This window comes from Schistocerca serialis, chromosome 2 (genome assembly GCF_023864345.2).
Source record: "Schistocerca serialis cubense isolate TAMUIC-IGC-003099 chromosome 2, iqSchSeri2.2, whole genome shotgun sequence".
Classification (NCBI taxonomy): Eukaryota; Metazoa; Arthropoda; class Insecta; order Orthoptera; family Acrididae; genus Schistocerca; species Schistocerca serialis.
The window spans coordinates 315,573,063-315,591,151 of NC_064639.1; the positions used below are offsets into that span (position 1 = coordinate 315,573,063).

The 18,089-nt window shown below is 41.7% G+C and overlaps 1 protein-coding gene across 1 annotated transcript in view; it reads right to left on the minus strand.

Annotated features, from left to right (window-relative positions):
- Nucleotides 1–414: 414 nt before the first annotated feature.
- Nucleotides 415–18,089, minus strand: part of LOC126457110 (ATPase H(+)-transporting accessory protein 2) — a 75,010-nt gene continuing 57,335 nt past the window's right edge. Inside the window, exons 6-8 of the mRNA XM_050093157.1 lie at nt 14,770–14,838; nt 7,941–8,067; nt 415–878 (exon numbers count right to left, since the gene is read on the minus strand). Coding sequence (XP_049949114.1) covers nt 799–878; nt 7,941–8,067; nt 14,770–14,838 — 276 coding nt within the window. The 3' untranslated portion in view covers nt 415–798. The remainder of the gene's footprint in view (nt 879–7,940; nt 8,068–14,769; nt 14,839–18,089) is intronic.

The following is an 18,089-nucleotide window of genomic DNA, read 5'->3' on the forward strand; positions in this document are numbered from 1 at the left end:
GTGTTTTGTCTTTTCTTCCACCTAAGCTTTTAGGTCAAAGCTTTTAGTAGGTTAGAGGATGACTGGCTCATTCAGTTATTTTCATGATCCACCAATCTTCTTTTTAGAACTTGCCTCTTATCTTAGTGGCTGTTCAGATCTGATGTAACTGTTTTTAGTGGTCTGCCTTGACTCACTTGCTCCACTGTACCGTTCAGAGGAATTGTCTATGTTTGTGTCATGTAAAAGAGTATGAGGGAGCTTATATGATCTCACACTGTATTTTAGGCTATCCCCATTTTGTGTGCTCAAGCTCCATGTGTCTCATCCAGTCAATCTCCAGGCACTGATGACCGTGATGTTGATTGTCCTAAAGATGCAATAACAACAACAAATGAGATATGAATTCTTTACTTATGATTTGTTTGTTTACTTTATTCTCATTCTTTTCTTCCCATGTAAGTCGCAACACTACATATCAAATACAAATATCTTGATGAACAGCTCTTATATCTTAATTTACTATACAAATAAATAGTTTAAAGAATAGTAAAAGCATATATTACAAATTTTAACACTGTACACAAACAATATATGATGAACAATACTGGTATTCAGTTTCCATGTGGATACTGTGCATACAAAACTGGTAACATATTTTACACATAGAACAAATTGTTTAATCTACATTATATTTACAACTAATTTTTTTCGCTCCCATATTCCATTCACTCGTCTATTACAACAGTAATAAATCCAACACCTTTATCAATAGCTAACTGTATGACATTTTTATGAAAATGGAATGACACAAATATCCTAATTGTCTTTCTTCATACGATTACTCGTCATTCTGTAAATAATGGAATCACGTCCAGGGTCCATAGTAGAAATAGCAGCTGGAAAAATTCAAACAGGTTCTTGAGAATTGCAAAAATTTAACAAACTGAATGCACATTAAACATAATAATATCTTGAGAAAATGAAACTAACTGCAAACACAAATTGTGAATTAGTACACCATTTGGGGGTACAGGGAAAGACTAAAACATCTGCCACAGTTACAATTTTCTGAAGTCATACCAAAATCTCACTACCTACCAGCTACTCCCATTTCCTCTTTCCCTTTCTACACCATACAAGATGCAAGAAATTCCATTTAGCTGACAATCACATGCACGGAGCAGTGGATGGCAGCCGTGGACACACCACACACCATTGACAAACCAGATGCGTATTTCTAGTCTACTACCGCAGTACTAAACTCAAAATGTATGAAAATAGATTTTGTTCTCATCCATGTCCCACAAGGAGACGCTGAAACTGGCTGCCATTGTTTCCCAACACATTTCTATCACCCACTGAAGAAATTATTCATCACATGATGTAATTCTCATTGACAAACTGGTTTAATTGACCCACAAATATTATCCTTGAGTTCCTGTAATGTGTGCAGATTTCATGTGTACTCTCTATCCTTTAGTGCTCTCCACACATAGAAAACACTTGGGGCTAGATCAGGACTTTGAGTGGGCCAGACATTGTTGCTAATGAGACACAGAATGCATAATGAATTGCATGCAGATGAACATTGGCCTGATGTGCCCTTGTCAAATCCTTTTGAAAAAACCCACAGCTTTACTCTCTTTCACTCAGATCAGTAACAAATGGATCCAAAATGTTTCACACATATCCTTCACAGTTAACCGTGTCTTTAAAAAAAAAATTGGGCCTATTATTTTCCAATCATGAAGGCGTTCCCCTTTAAGCACAATAGGTCTATTGGTGCTCCAATGTCTATTGTTTTATGGAATTAACATAGGTGTAAATGAAACCAAGCACCGACTGACTGAAAACAGACTGGGATAAGGATCCATTTTTCCATCAAGCACTTCTTTCAAAACTCCTTCGCAATATCTAACCCTGCACATGGGATCACCAGATTTAAGTTCTTGCACTACTGTTACAAAGCCCAAGTAACTTGGCAGGTCTTTTTACAGAGGTGCAAGAAATTTGAGTTTGCTGTGGAAGATGTGTACAAGACTTTTTAGGGGAATTTTCAAGGCAGTATGCAATGTCATTGAGATCAGCTTCTGTGAGCACTGCACATTGTTGTTTATGCTTTTTGTCATGAACACCTCCCATTTCACAAAATTTATTCACCAATTTGTGAATTACATTACAATCCAGAATTTGAACACCTGGACACTCCAGTTCAAACAATCTCTGGACAACATGAGCAGACACTGTACACACCTACTAATCATAAACTAACGCATATTGTGGAATTAATTTTGTCTTGCCATTGTAGCATTTGCAGACTACACTGCAACACTCGCTATGTTTGTTTCACTTTCCGAATGATATTGGCTGAAAAGATGCATAGTGCGGCATTAACAGGGATAAGGGTAACCCATTCGACTGGCCCGCAAACACGACCTCACGCACATAGTTATCAGATAAATGGAATACTCTAGACATTCACCCTTCGAAGTTTCTAATTAGATCATACACACTTACCAACTCATCTCATTTTTAACAATTTTATTCTTTTTTTTCCTCCAACAGATTTCTACTTTAGCTTCATTTCACAACTTCATCAAAGAGCAAGCAACCAGTGAGACATCCCACACACATCAGCTGACTTCTTTCACCGCAAACAGATGAGTCTTCCATTGAAAATAAAAATATTCTGCTATAAAGCAGACAGTTACCATACACAACTCATCTTAGTGTCTTCCATTACCAATAACATTTATGTTCACTTATGGATACTGCTGCAGAGGACACACTAGATTCCCATCACTAATCTGGCAAAAGATCAAAGCTGTGGCCTTTCTCATTTACTTCTTAGCACTACAGTCCATGAAGCATTCAGGCCCCTAGTACTAAACTGGATTAACCTTCTGTCCTCAGATTTTTGGTCCTGCATTCGCTTTAAATCTCCTCCTATGTTTTCTAGGCTTTCCTCTAGCTACTTCTCTTCTTTCTCCTGGTTTGACTAGGAATATATTCTTCACTATTTTTGCTTTTGGCATTCTTTCTACATGCTCTGTCCACTTAAATCTCTCTCTCTCTCTCTTTCTCTTTCTTTCTCTTTTTAACTTACTAGCACTCCTGCTTCCTCTTATAGGTGTTCATGTTCTTCATTCTAAGTGGACACATGTTCTCTGTTTTCATATACTGGTACATACATCTTCCATAATTATGTGAAGAACAGTAAAACCATCACATCTTAATCCTTATATTGTCTATCTCCATTTCACTATTTCTACCCATTTCTTATTCGCCTTTATCTTTCCACCCCTCATTGTTTTTATAATTATCCATACACTTCTTTTTCATCTCAATCTTACTAGTAGATTACCCTTCTTTTCAATGGTGCTTGTCCGCAAACTGTTCCCCCTTATCTCTTAGACAACTGCCTCATTGTGGGATTGTGCTACTAGCTCATAGAGTCATTTTCTTGAATGAATCACAGACTTTCTCCCATATAGCTCACTGTTTATTTTATACCACCTGGGGTACCCTGGTTTGCTCAGGGAGTTTATATGAGATTGTGTGGTAGTTGGATTAGAAGGATAAACTTTGAAGTACAAGAGTTAAAATTTTTTATTGAAAACATATTCTAACTATTTACAATACTTGCTTATAAATAATATTTTTTATTTTGTTGTCCAGGGTGTACATGTACAAATTTTTCGAATTTCCTACACGAGAGCAAACTACGTATAGTTAACTGTGGGATAAGCAAGAGTTGCTGCCGCAATATTCTAAAGTTCATGCTTGTACTTTTAACTGTAAAACTGTAGGCTAAATCGATTGGAAATTGCAGTCCTTTAAATTGGAATGGCAGCTCAGTAGATATCAGTGGTATTCTATGGATAAATAGTGTGTCCCCCTTGTACTTTCCAGTTGTAAGTTTGGCTTTGCTCATTTTATTACTGACTGATGACCATCCTTGCTCCATTACATAGTTTTGATGAGTTGAGATTTCTGAGTAGTATGATCGGAGATCCAATTTTAAGTTGAAGACAGTGTAACGGTATTCCCGGTACTTGCAAAGAGTTTGGAAATTCTATAACGAAGTTCACACTTTCTTCAACATTTACCGTCGTGTCGATCAATTTGTGTATTCTGTCTTCTTCAGGAATTTTCTTTTTAATATTAAAGTTGGTATCGTCGACAATATTATTTTTAGTTGCCTAAATTTCACTTTCAAACAGCCAGTCCAGAGTGGTATAACTGAACAATGTTAGGACATGACAGTGATAAATAGGAGCGGTGAGAGCAGATACCTGATGAGCTCTCACAGATATAGGGAAGTCGTCAGATAGTCCAGCAGCTGACTGTATCTGGCTCTTTGGGTTCTGGCACAGCAGCCTCACCCATCTAACATGCTCTTCAGGAGTAGAGCAAGCCAAATTAACTCGTGTGGCACTCGGTCAAAGGCCTTTTTGAGGTCAAGAAAGGCCAAGCGTAGATGTTTTTACTTCTCACAGTGCTTTTCGATAAGCAGGTGAGCTGCATGGATAGCATCTGTTGTCCCACAGCCCTTCACGAATCCACATTGATTGATGGAGAGACTAATATTTTGTTGGATCCTATTATCAATGATGCGTTCTAATACTTTCATGCTGTGTGACAAGGCATATTGGGCGGTAGTTGTTACATTCAGCTGGACTTCCTTTCTGCTTCCAAATTGGAACCGTTGTGCTACATGTCCAGTCAGTTGGAATCTTTTCCCCCTCAATGATATTAAAGTAATCCGTCAACCATTCAGCTGAATCCCAGTGTTTTGATTTCCACAAGTCTGCAGCAAGATCTTCTGGCCACTTTGCCTTTCCATTTTTCATTTTCCATAATGCTTCAACAACCTCATCCTTGGTGACTGGTGCAATGGATCCCTCTCCCGGAGTTAACACTGGAATTGGAGCATGTGGAAACTCCTCATTGCAAACTTCCTCTGAATATTTCCTCTATCACTCTGCTACTTTCTTTCTTTTGGTGATGAGTTTGCCTCCATCTTTGATTCCACAGGCACAAAATCGAAAGAAGCGGCGACAATGAGCCAAAACAGCAGACCCCATCAGCACGTGTGACAAACGCTACTGAAGAAGAAAAAGAATGTTTGGACAAATTTGTTTGATGAGTTTGTTTTCAGCAGTCGTTGTGTTGCAGAAATTACTGTTGAGTTTAATGACACTGGTTGTCTGGTCACCAGGATGTATGCCTTCACCCATTTGTAAAAGTTGTTGAGAAAAATGTGCTGCTGTTTCATCTTCCGATAGTTCAACAATCATATTTTTTGTTAGTCACAGTATTTGTATGTGTGGCCAGAGACACGACTTTTTTTTTAAGCACGCACTGATCTCACCGCTGGTGTTGACTTGGGGATATCTGGAAGCATTTGTCGAAAATCACTGGATAGTATGAGGAGAGCTCCTCCCATTACTTCAGGGTTTCCCCAGAAGTCTTATAATGTTCTGCCCATGGCATCAAGTGATTTTTATGTACCTTTGTGCACTTGTCTCAGAAGACTGTCATCCTTCCATAAGAGTGCCTGAAATGCTGGATGACGCCAGTGCAAGTGCATTGTGTTGTTTCGCGTGTATTTCCAACAGCAACAGATCAATTAGAAATGTTTTCCCAGTGCTGCCTGGCGCATCCAAGTAAATAATCCCACCAGTATTGTCGTCGATCTGGTTCATGTATATTGTAGATTTCCTTTAGATTGTCGCTGAGGAGTTGTTTGTAGTGAACAATGTATTGAAGTAGTTTGTTGATGGTGTGGCTTTTTTCCTTGGTCATTTCAAAGTTTAGCACACTGGTAGCATTTTTCACAGTGCTTGCATCCCAAGTTGTACTAACTTCTGGTGCTTACTGCTAAATATTTTACTTCTAGGCAACTGAGTATTTCATGGAAGAAGTCATCGTTCAATTCGGTGATTAGTTCAGGATGAGCTTCCTCAGATTTGGTACAGTATGTCATCACTCACATACTCTCTTTGAAGGCTTCCCATAGCTGCTTTCGATTCAATGGGTTACATGTTAGACTTATGGCAACTAAGACTCATCTGTTCAGCTGAGGTTATGAGTGAGGCTTCTTATAGTGTTAATTTCCAGTGGATATCATATCCCAGTAGTTCTAACTGTTGGCATACTTCTCTATACATCTGGCATAGGTAATCGTCAACAGTCTTGCGTTTTCAGATGTACTGTGTATACTCAGCCCTAGTGTCCCAGTTTTCATGATTCCTGGATGTTCTCATTGTGTTCCACAAAACAATAGGTAGGGACGTCGACAGGTAGTAATGTTTTTGTGAATGGATTCATTTGGCACAGTTGGTAAAAAGCTGTTAATGTTGTGTTCTGAGATGGTTCACTTACAATTTTTCTGGCAAGCTTGCAGTTTTTCTGGTGGTGTCCTTTTTGGGAAGTTATCTCTCCATCCATTCTTCAAATGTACTGCTAGATGTTTCACAGTTGGTTTGCAGTTGTGTATGGCAAAACTGAAAATCCGCCACATTGCTTCGTTACTGTTTATGTATCTTCCCATGTGGTACGTGAGGATCTTGCTGTTTCTGTTTTGTTGTTCACTGTCTTCGGAAATTTGAAATACTGCCATGTCACTGTCTTTGTTCACATACTTACAGACATATTTGACAGATTTCGCTGAATTTCAGTATTGTACGCTTATGTGTGCTTTGAACGTTTTGGAAAGTAGTGTGCTACATGGTAATAACCATTGATTATCTGTTTCCAGTTTGTTGTTGCTTTGTATTCATATTTTTGCTGTGAAGCCATCGTTTTTGGGTTAACGGGCAGCACCAACAGTGGGGAATTCAGGAACATACCAAAAAGGCTTAAAATGACACACAATCTTCAAGAACATTCCACAACATTCCTGAGTGTTCTGGAATGTTCCACAATGATCCGAGATGTTACAGGATGTTGCTGAACATTCTGGAAACTTCCTGAATGTTCCAGTCTATTCCTAATCATTCTAGAACATTCTGGATCATTGTGGAACATTCCAGAAAATTCTGGAAAGTTGTGGAATGCTCTCGGATGTCCTGGAATGTTCTAGCAGGTGAAACTTCCCAGCCCTTATATCTTAAAGTATAGCCTTCAGGCAGAAATGGGAAACTTCTTCATGGATGGGGGACGGAGGGCTACCTACCACACCATATAACTCCCTTGATCATAGTGGACTCATTTCCGAGTTTTAGCAGCACGCACACTGTACACTTTTATAATATATATTTATTACTGCTGCTCACTTGGACATATGACAACACAATTTATCACTGTGTAGCTGAAGGAATAAGTAGAGGATAACTGTGAAATGAAGGAATAGCGCAAAACAATTTTACTTGTGGTTGGCACAATTCATACATAAGCGCACCCACTTGAAGGTTAAAAAGGAAACTTGTGTTAAGTAAAGAGTTTAAGACCACAATAATAATACAAGATTTTAAACATGGCTCAAACAGCAACTTCACGGTAAATGATAATAGTTTTATCAGAATAAAATTTCACTTTAGAAAACAATAAACTTGTGGGATAGGAATCTGCCCAGTATTTTTAATATTGCCAGTAAGACACATATACAAGTAAATGAAACTATCTTAGTTTTCTGAACTGTTTCTTGCTACCTCAAGGAGGAAAGACGGATAGGTTTGGGAAAACAAAGCTGGAAGTTCAGATTCCTCAAACCTCACCAATAGAGGGATCCATTTGTTCTGACTTAGAGAAAAAGACCTACAGAAAGGGAACAGATACTTCCAAAAGTCAGGATAGTTTTTTGTAATTTTTGTGGCCTTATCAACAGTACTGAAAATTTCCCCTCTTGAAGGTAAGCATGAGCCAGTAATTTTGTCTTTTAATTTAACCATAGTAGCTCGTTATTCATCATGAATATTTTACTCACAGTAACTAAATATTGAAAAATTACTTACTTGATATGGCAATCAAAGAGAACACAAATGCGACCATGAACCACAGAATAATATTAAATATTACTGGATAATTTTCTGAGTAATCCTTAGAAAGATTCTTTGGCTTGGTCCAATTGACTGGCAGGTCCTGCAAGCAAAAAGAATGTATTAGGTGAACACACATTTGTCAAAACAATTTGGGGATATGTGAAGGCATTGTTGCACATCCAGGGCAGATAACATATGTCTGACAATTTTCATATTCATTCAGAATTGTCAAAGGAAGGAGGATATATTGTTTCACTCACTTGCACTTAACAAATATACAGGCAAGTTGGTCATTTTCCTAACACTATTTTTGCAAGTCACTGGTGTTCACTACTGCAAGAGTACCGACTACTACCTCACAATTCCTTTATTCCTCTTAAAATGTTTGTTAATCATCACAGTCCAAAAACGACAAGTTTCATAAATACAGGAGGCAGAAAAAAATGGCATATGCTACCTATTACTCATCCATAGCATGGTGGACTTTTTTTAAAAAGAGAGAGAGAGAGAGAGAGAGAGAGAGAGAGAGAGAGAGAGAGAGAAGTATGCAGTCACAGAAGACTTACCATCTATTCAGCGATTTCAAGGGCTCACAAATTAAAACAACATATCTAAAAGTTCCATATCTACTCCACACAAAAATTTCTCAACAGACTGCACTACAAGCAAATAGTGAACTTAGCAAATACTGAACTTAGTTTATCACATTCATAGGTTAAGTAGTCTTAACAAAAATTAAGTTAACAACTACCTTGCAATAACAGTAGAATGCGAGAGAGAGAGAGAGAGAGAGAGAGAGAGAGAGAGAGAGAGAGAGAGAGATTTTTTTTTTTGTAGTTTCAGGGCTCACAACCACAGTGGTCATTAGTGCCCAGACTAAATTATGAATGCACTGTGAGGCACAAGGTTAAAACAGCAACTAAAAAGGACAACACTATAAAAGGCACATTAACAGGCAAGGGATTAAAAGAAAACAGCATAATCAAATGTCCTTAGACAGGTTTGTCAAGTGGATAAAACGAAGAACATGAGCAGCTGCTCCTGGGTCATCCGCTAAAATGTCATAGAGTACATGGCAAGCCAAGGTCAATGCGCAGTGTATTAAAATTCGGACAGGATGTTAAAATGTGGTGTGGTCAGCAATTGCCCACATGCGCAGAATGGCGCCGCAGCTGTCAGCAGATGGTGATGGCTGAACCGGCAGTGTCCAATCCGTAATCCGGCCAAAACGACCTCCTCCCGTCGACAAAAGCGTGAAGAGGTCGTCCAAGCCATGGGGAGAGGTATCAAGGCCCGAAGCTTGTTTTCAGTAAGTGTAGACCAATCGGCCTGCCACAGCGATAAAATGTGCTGACAAATGACCCTGCTAACATCAGATGAAGGCACACAACAAAAAGCTGTCCCAAGGCTGGAGGACCACAGCCTTGGCCGTGGCATCTGCAGCTTCGTTCCCAGGGACACCGACATGGCCAGGAACCCACATAAAGGTAACCGGAGAACCATCGTCTGACAACTGCTGAAGAGAGCGTTGGATCCAGTGCATGAACGGGTGAACCGGATACAGATCACTGAGGCCCTGGATGGCGCTCAGGGAATCAGAGCAGATGACATAAGCAGAATGTCAGCAGCGGCAGATGTAAAGAACAGCCTGATAGAGGGCAAATAGCTCAGCTGTGAAGACTGAACAATGGCAATGGAGCCTGTATTTGAAACTGTGTGCCCCGACAATAAAAGAACACCCGACACCGTCATTGGTCTTAGAGCCATCTGTATAAATGAAGATTGTATTCATGAACTTCGAAAGAACATCTACAAACCGCGAGCGGTATACCGAAGATGAGGTAACCTCCTTTGGGAGCGAGCTGAGGTCAAGGTGAACGCAAACCTGAGCCTGGAGCCAAGGTGGCGTTTGGCTCTCGCCCACTCTAAAGGCTGCAGGGAGTGAAAAATCAAGGTGCTGAAGGAGGCGATGAAAGCGAACTCCAGGGGGTAGCAGGGCAGATACATACAACCTGTATTGACAGTCGAAAGAGTCATAAAAAAAAAGGGACCATAAGACAGGTGGTCGGGCATTGATAATAGCCGACAGGCATACTGACAAAGCAGTATATCGCGCCGGTAGGTTAGTGGCAATTCACCGGCTTCAGCATGAAGACTCTCGGCGGGACTAGTATAGAAAGCTCCGATAGCAAGACGTAACCCCCGATGTTGTATAGAGTTGAGGCGGCGTAAGATGGACGGCCGTGCAGAGGAGTATACAAAGCTCCCATAATCCAGCTTTGAGCGGATGATCGACCGATATAGGCGAAGTAGGACGGTTCGATCTGCTCCCCATGACATACCGCTGAGAACACGAAGGACATTTAGGGAACGGGTACAACGGGCAGCCAAATAAGAGACATGTGGAGGCCAGCTAAGTTTCCTGTCAAATGTAAGACCTAAAAATTTTGCTGTCTCCACAAATGTGAGAGTAACGGGACCGAGATGTAAGGACCGTGGGAGAAACTCTTTGTAGCGCCAGAAGTTAATACAGACCGTCTCCTTGGCAGAAAAACAGAAGCCATTGGCGACACTCCAGGTGTATAAAGACGGTCAAGACAACGCTGAAGGCAGCGCTCCAGGAAACATGTACGCTGCGCACTGCAGTAGATGGTAAAATTGTCCACGAAAAAGAAGCCTGATACATCAGCTGGGAGGCAATCCATTACTGGATTGATTGCTATGGCGAAGAGAGCAACGCTCAAAACTGAGCCCTGTGGCACCCCTTTCTCCTGGTGAAAGGCGTCGAACAGGACAGAACCCACACGTACCCTGAACTGTTGATCCATTAAAAATGCAAGAATAAAAAGAGGGAGGCGACCGCGAAGGCCCCATGTATGCATGGTGCGGAGAATGCCCGCCCTCCAACAGGTGTCTTAAGCCTTCCTCAAATCAAAGAACACAGCCACTGTCTGGCGCTTCCACAAGACGTTATTCATAATGAAGGCTGACAAGGTAACCGGATGGTCAACAGCAGAGCGGCGCCTACGAAATCCACATTGGACATTGATAAGTACGCGTCGAGATTCGAGCAGCCAAACCAAGCTAGAGTTAACCATGCGTTCCATCACCTTACAGACACAGCTGGTAAGGGAAATGGGTCGATAACTAGAAGGCAAGTGCTTGTCCTTCCCCGGCTTAGGAATCGGGGCAACAATAGATTCGCGCCAGCATGTGGGAACATGACCCTCAATCCAGATGCGATTATAAGTACGAAGAAGAAAACCTTTACCCGCAGGAGAAAGGTTCTTCAGCATCTGAATATGAATAGAATCAGGCCCCAGAGCGGAGGATCGTGACCGGGCAAGTGCATTTTCGAGTTCCCGCATGGTGAATGGGGCATTATAACCTTCATGATTCGAGGAGCAGAAGTTAGGTGGTCTTGCCTCCTCTGCCTGTTTTCGGGGGAGGAAGGCAGGGGGGTAATGAGTGGAGCTCGAAACCTCTGCGAAAAATCGGCCGAAGACATTGGAGACATCCTCAGGGGCCACAAGGACGTCATTCGCAACCGTCAAGCCAGAAACTGGTGAGTGGACCTTAGTGCCAGATAGCCGGCACAGGCTACCTCAGACAACAGAAGAGGGAGTAAAACTGTTGAAGGAGCTTGTGAAAGCAGCCCAGCTGGCTTTCTTGCTTTCTTTAATATCACAATGACACTGTGCACGTAATCGTTTATAATTACTACAATTCGCCATCGTAGGGTGGCGCTTGAAGGTGCATAAAGCACATCGATGCAGTTAAAGCATCTCTACATGCTGCGGTCCACCAGGGGACTGGTACGTGAGGTGGAGAAGAAGTAGTATGAGGGATGGAATATTCAGCAGCAGTGAGAATGACTTCCGTGAGGTGTGCGACCTGACTATCGCAACTTGCGAAGTTTTGATCCTGAAATGTCGCCCTGGAAGAGAAGGGCCCCAGTCTGCTTTGGAGATGTTCCAACTAGTTGAGCATGGAGATGGGGTATGATGCAGGAGATGGATAACATACTGGAAATGATCGCTCGAATACGTATCAAAGTGCGTATCACTCAAACCGGCATGCAAGTTGGGTAGTGCATATAGAGAGGTCTAAATGGGAATAGGTGTGAGATGTGTCTGAAAGAAAAGTAGGGACACCAGTATTGAGGCAGACAAGATTGAGGTGGTTGTAAAGGTCTGCTAACAGGGAGCCTCTTGGGCAGGATGCTGGAGAGCCCCAAAGGGGATGGTGGGTATTGAAGTCTCCAGTCAACAAAAATGGTGCAGGTAGCTGAGCAACAATTTGCATCATGTCTGCCCTAGTAACGGCAGACAACGATGGAGTGTAAATAGTACAAATGTAAAATATAAAAGTGGGGAGAGTAATTCGGACGGCAAATGCCTGCAGATCGGTTTGCAATGTGATGGGATCATAGTAGATATCATCCTGGACCAGCAACATAACCCCTCCATAAGCTGGAATACCTGCCACAGGGTGTAGGTCAAAACGCACAGAGGCATAGTGTGCCAAGTCAATTTGATGACACGGGCGTAGCTTCGTATCCTGGAGAGCTATTACGAGCTGACAGTGCAAGTGTAGCAGCAACTTTAAGTCCTCTCGGTTGGAGAGAATGCTGCGAATATTCCAATGAAGAAGTGCCATCGTGAGAAGAAAAAGAAAAAGGAGAAGCAAGAAGGGGTCACCTTGAAGGCCGCTGAGGACCTGGCTTAGAGCGAGCACTGCTGGCGCTATCAATAGGTGGAGTGTCATTGTCCATTTTTTCCAATAGGTTCATCGGCCACCATGTTAAGATGGCCAGGAGGGGGAGCTTCCTCCGCTGGTGAACGGCCAGATGTTCAGCTACCAGCGGTGCGGCCAGGCAAAACGGATGACGGCCTGGGGCGGCAACTGCTGGGTGGCGCAGGAGAAGAAACGCGCCTAGGCGGAGAAGGAGAACTTTGCTTCCTATGAGCCTTTTTGGAAGGTCGTTCAGTCGAAGTACTGGTCGATCGCTGGGAGTTCGGGGTACGTAGGAAGTCTTCATGGGACGGTTCCTTCTCGAAGACCCGTGCACCTGACTTCTGGGTCTTAGTCTTGGCAGAAGCTGATGAAGGTGCTTGTGTCTTAGGGGTGATGGGAGGAAGAGGAGACGTTGACCGGGTGATCTTAGCACTGGCCGAACGGACGACTGTAGTGCTAAAGGTCAGATCGCATGTCTGTGTCGACACCTCCCTGGTAGGCCGATGAGAGGGGAGAACAGTACTGTATTTCCCCGTTGGGAGCAGTGTGGGCTTTCTACAAGCAAATAGCTTGCGAGCAGCCGAGGTGGACACTTTCTCTTTGACCCGAGTTTCCTGTAAAGAGCGTTCATCCTTGTAGATGGGACAGTCACGGGAGGACACTGCATGGTCACCCTGACAGTTCACGCAACGAGGAGATGGAGGTGGACAGTCACCCTCATGGGCGTCCCTGCCACAAGTGACGTATTTAGCCACATTAGAACAAGACTGGCGCGTGTGATTAAAATGCTGACACTGGTAGCAGCGTATAGGTGTCGGGACATAGGGGCGAACAGAAATAACCTCATAGCCCGCTTTGATGCGTGACGGCAGCTGAACACTATCAAAGGTCAAGAAAAGTGTCTGGGTCGGTACAAGGTCATTGTTGACCCTTTTCATGAGCCTATGGACAGCCGTCACGCCCTGCTCAGCGAGGAAAGACTGAATCTCCTCGTCAATCAATCCGTCGAGTGATCTAGTATATACCACACCACGCGACGAATTCAAAGTGCGGTGAGTCTCCACCCAGACAGGGAACGTGTACAGAGTGTGGCCCGAAGGAGTTTTTGTGCTTGAAAGGCACTCTCAGTTTCTAACAACAAGGTACCGTTACGCATCCTGGTACAAGACTTGACAGGTCCGGCTATGGCATCTACGTCCTTCTGAATAATGAAAGGGTTGACAGATGAAAAATCCTTTCCGTCCTCAGACCTAGAAACTACGAGGAACTTTGGGGCAGGCGGTAGTACTTTTGTCACTGGTGGCTGGTCAAGTTTCCATTTTTGGGCAGAAGTCGAGAGAGAAGAAGAGAAATCCACTGCGGAGGAATCCCCCATGATTGCCAGCATCTCCGATGGCACTCTCCTTCCTTGTGGGGACCCTCTAAGAGGGCGCTCCCACCTTAGGTGAATGTTTACACCTCAGCTCACACCTCCCGAGAAACGGACAGAGGGACCAATCAGCATGGTCGGAAGGTGTCAGCTCAGAATCACTCCTCCATGGGCTTGGCCTTTACCAGGGGGTACGTGCGTGCCTTACTTGTCTAACCAGGGCAGGGAATTATGCGTTACCCCGACACTGGCTACATGTGTGAACACGAACACCTGGGTTGGCCTTGAGGCACGCACTAGGGGGGTGGGGGGTGGGGGTGGGGGTGAGAAAAGGGAGAGGGGGAGAGAAAGGACAGACTGTCTCAAACGCCGAGGCGGAGACCATAGGGTGGACAAGGAGGCAAGGAGAAGAAGGCAAGGTAAAAAGTAAGGAAGACAGTGAGGGAGAAGGACAAAGAAAGGAAACAAACAAAAGAAGGAAGAAACCAGAATAAGTGAAAAACCAAAATGACCACAAATGTAAGTCATGGAACCGTCCGTCTCCGGACGCAGGCGCAAACAACCCCCTTGAGGGGGAGGGACTCCTTTTACTCGCCTCTTACAACAGGCAGGAATACCTCGGGCCCATTCTAAACCCGGACCCGCAGGGGGAGGGGGGGAAGAGAGAGAGACAAAGAGAGGTTACAATAGACTTACTGCTGGTTCCGCTATCTGGCGGGCTCTCCTAGTGTGGCTAACATCACTTGTTAATGCTGCTACTATAACCTGGAACATAACACACACATTTTCATTTAATGGCTGGTATGTATCAAGACATAGAATTGTCTTGTAGGTCTGATCAGCAATTCAATATCAATTAAGAATGTATTTTACAATGAAAGTTGAATTCAGAAAGTGGCAGTTAAAAGCGATACTCCAGAATAAATACAGTTATAATGTCTTACAACGCAAAATTAACAAGAGACACAAAAAGAAAAATCACAAGTATGACTGGTACTATTTAATGTTTTGTTGTTGAACATTCAGTCTTTTTGATGTGCCCTATTTATCTTGAAACGGAAAATCACTGAATAGGAGGTTATAATTTCAATTAGGGACGCTAAGGGATGAAAAAGAAAGTGGGACATAGGAAAAGATAAATGACAGTGAGAGAAGAGGAGCTACAGTTTGAAAAAGCTCATTCACTGCACAGCTATTAAAACCTTAAAAAACAAAAATTTTGTATGTAGGACGCTGTCAACTCTAAACATACATGACGACATTCTATTGGCACATTCCATTAGCTACAGAATCTAGAAAATATAATGAATTTCTTTATGCTGCTAAAAGTTCATCTTTTAGACAGTGTGTCACCAGTGAGTGAAATGTGTTTCTTGTCAACTCTGGAAATAACAAATGTTATGAGAAAAGAAAATAACAGAACTACTAGGATTCAATACAGCAGATCAGATAAAGGTTTGACAGATTCTGTCTTGTAAAACAGCATGACTGTGCAAATTTAAAATCAGCACATGTCTTCAATTCATTATATTAAGTTGGATCATTCAAAATTAGAAAAGTTTCTAATCCTGGGACCTATGTGTGGCACCACTGTGAAGTTTACACCTTGCAAACTGCAGCAGTTGAAAAGAAAACTGCCTTCTGCATGCTGCATGTTAGTTCTCTTTGTTTTATCTTACTTGGGTGCACAAATAAATAAAAAATTAATGTGCAATGTGAAAGGCATTTTTCTTTTAAACTGCAGCACTTCATATACAGCTGTTGCGAAAATGTTCACCACTAGAAATTTGTTTACAACTTGTGTTCAAGCCAAAGACTTTGATAGATCATACGGCTTGTGACACAAAATGCTAATGTGTAGATACACTGGAACATTCCATAATACTTAGAATTTTTATCACATAATTATTTGATAAACCTGTATTTTTAATCTGTGTACATACGAATATTCCCATGTGCTGAGGGAACAAGTAGAGTTACTAACCTGATCACATAGTATGCTAGAATTAAGGTATCTTATTTCAATATTATAGAAAGGATAGATTGTTACCCACCATACAGCAGAGATGCTGTGTCACACATAGGCACAACAAAAAGACTGTTAAATGAGTAAGCCTTTGGCCAAAATGCCTTCCGAATTACCACACACTCAACTCACACACGACTGCAATCTCAGGCATCTGTAGCCACCACTGTGGCTATAGTTGCCTGAGACTGCACTTGTGTGTGCGAGTTGTGTTTGTGCATGCAAGTGTGATCTATTTTTGACGAAAGCCTTACTGGCTGAAAACTTTGTGACAGTCTTTTTGTGGTGCCTATCTGTGACTCAGCATCTCTGCTATATGGTGAGTAACAACTTCCCTTGTCATAATATTGTATCACGAGACGGATGGACGCAGTGTATCTGCAAGCCACGATAGCATTAAACACCATATCAACACCTGATGCTTGAGAATTTATTCCATGTCATCGGTTCCTGGCTTGGAAATATGGTGTGTGCCACAGAGGAAGACTTGCTGGGGCACTGTCTATGATGTCACAGGAACAACAGAAAACTACTTATGTTGATATTCTCAATTGGTATCTGTTAGTTAAGGCAGACTGTTCTTCGACTTCACCGTTATCAATATTTTTGTCATGTTTCGAATAATTTAACAACTTTGTAACAAACTGTTGTTATAAACAAGAGCATAATTTTTGAGATGTAATTAAATACATATCACTTTGTACTTTATTAGTTTGGGGATTCTGGCACATTCAATTGAGAAATGGTGGTAATGTCACTTGGAAAAGGGGGTTGAGGGTTCAAATTTGACATGTCAAACTTCTGATTGGCTATACGATAGTGAAATTTGCTAAACTATCAGTAATAAAGTAGGTATCAAGCATACATTGTTATATCTATGCAGAGGGATGGTGCATCAAGCTGGATGATCACCAAAGCCAAAGTCATTGCTGTAATCACAGGTTAATTTGATGGTGGGAATGCTTTCACTGCTAAATGTTAGTAGTGCCCAGTGTGACACTGGAAGGATCTAGTTCTCACATGGAGGGCTTGTGTTGACATTTGTTGCCATGTTTGGCAGCAGAGGGCAATCCCACAGACGTCAGCAGGCCAGTGCTATCACTGATGACATCACATGAGTGAACAGAACCATAGTGAACACTTAAATCATGTCATCCAAGTAGATTGCAAACTATCAAAAACTATACACGTGTGCAGCTTCTACATTTCTGTTTTTATAAAGGAGCTTGACTTTATTAATCATTTATGTAGATCGTTCACACTACAGTATTTTTCAGAGAAAATGTATATAAGCATCATCCATATCAATGATATTAAAAAAGAAAGGAAATAAATGAGAAAGGGAGAATAAATATGAACACACAGGAGGTATAGTTATCCAGACTATCTGATTCTTGTTAACCATAATAAAAAACAATTAGGTTTTCCTTAAAAGCTCATTTATTAAAATTATATTTTTTTGCAAAAACGCTGTTCGTCTCAGCCAAATATCAAACTGAACGAACTTTACTGTTGTGGTAAGTAAGAGATTTAACCAGTATTAAGCAGTTTTTATTTAGGCAGTGATGAAAGCCCTATCTGAAAACCCATTTCACAACATACCCATTATAAGCCACTTGCAGGCCACACTGAAAACTCTGCTAACAGTTCACGCTGGTTAAATATTTTCTTTTTGCACCAATTATTTTGGCTTTTAAGCTTTTTCAGCTATTTATAAAACTACTGGTGCCACAAAACTTTGAGACTGGAAAATTTCTTTCAAGGTCTACACTTCTTGTGTCCAAAACTTTTCCTTCATCTGACAAAATGCTCACTGCAGAGAATATAATACCGACTTCAGTACTCATGTGCGATACTTATCCATGCTCATAAATGTGATTTCTTTCATACATTCATTTTTTTTCATTTTGCCAATGAATTATAAAAATTTTAACTTAGCGTCATTTCATAGTTTTTGTTTTTCTTATGCTGTTCTAACCCTTTCATGATA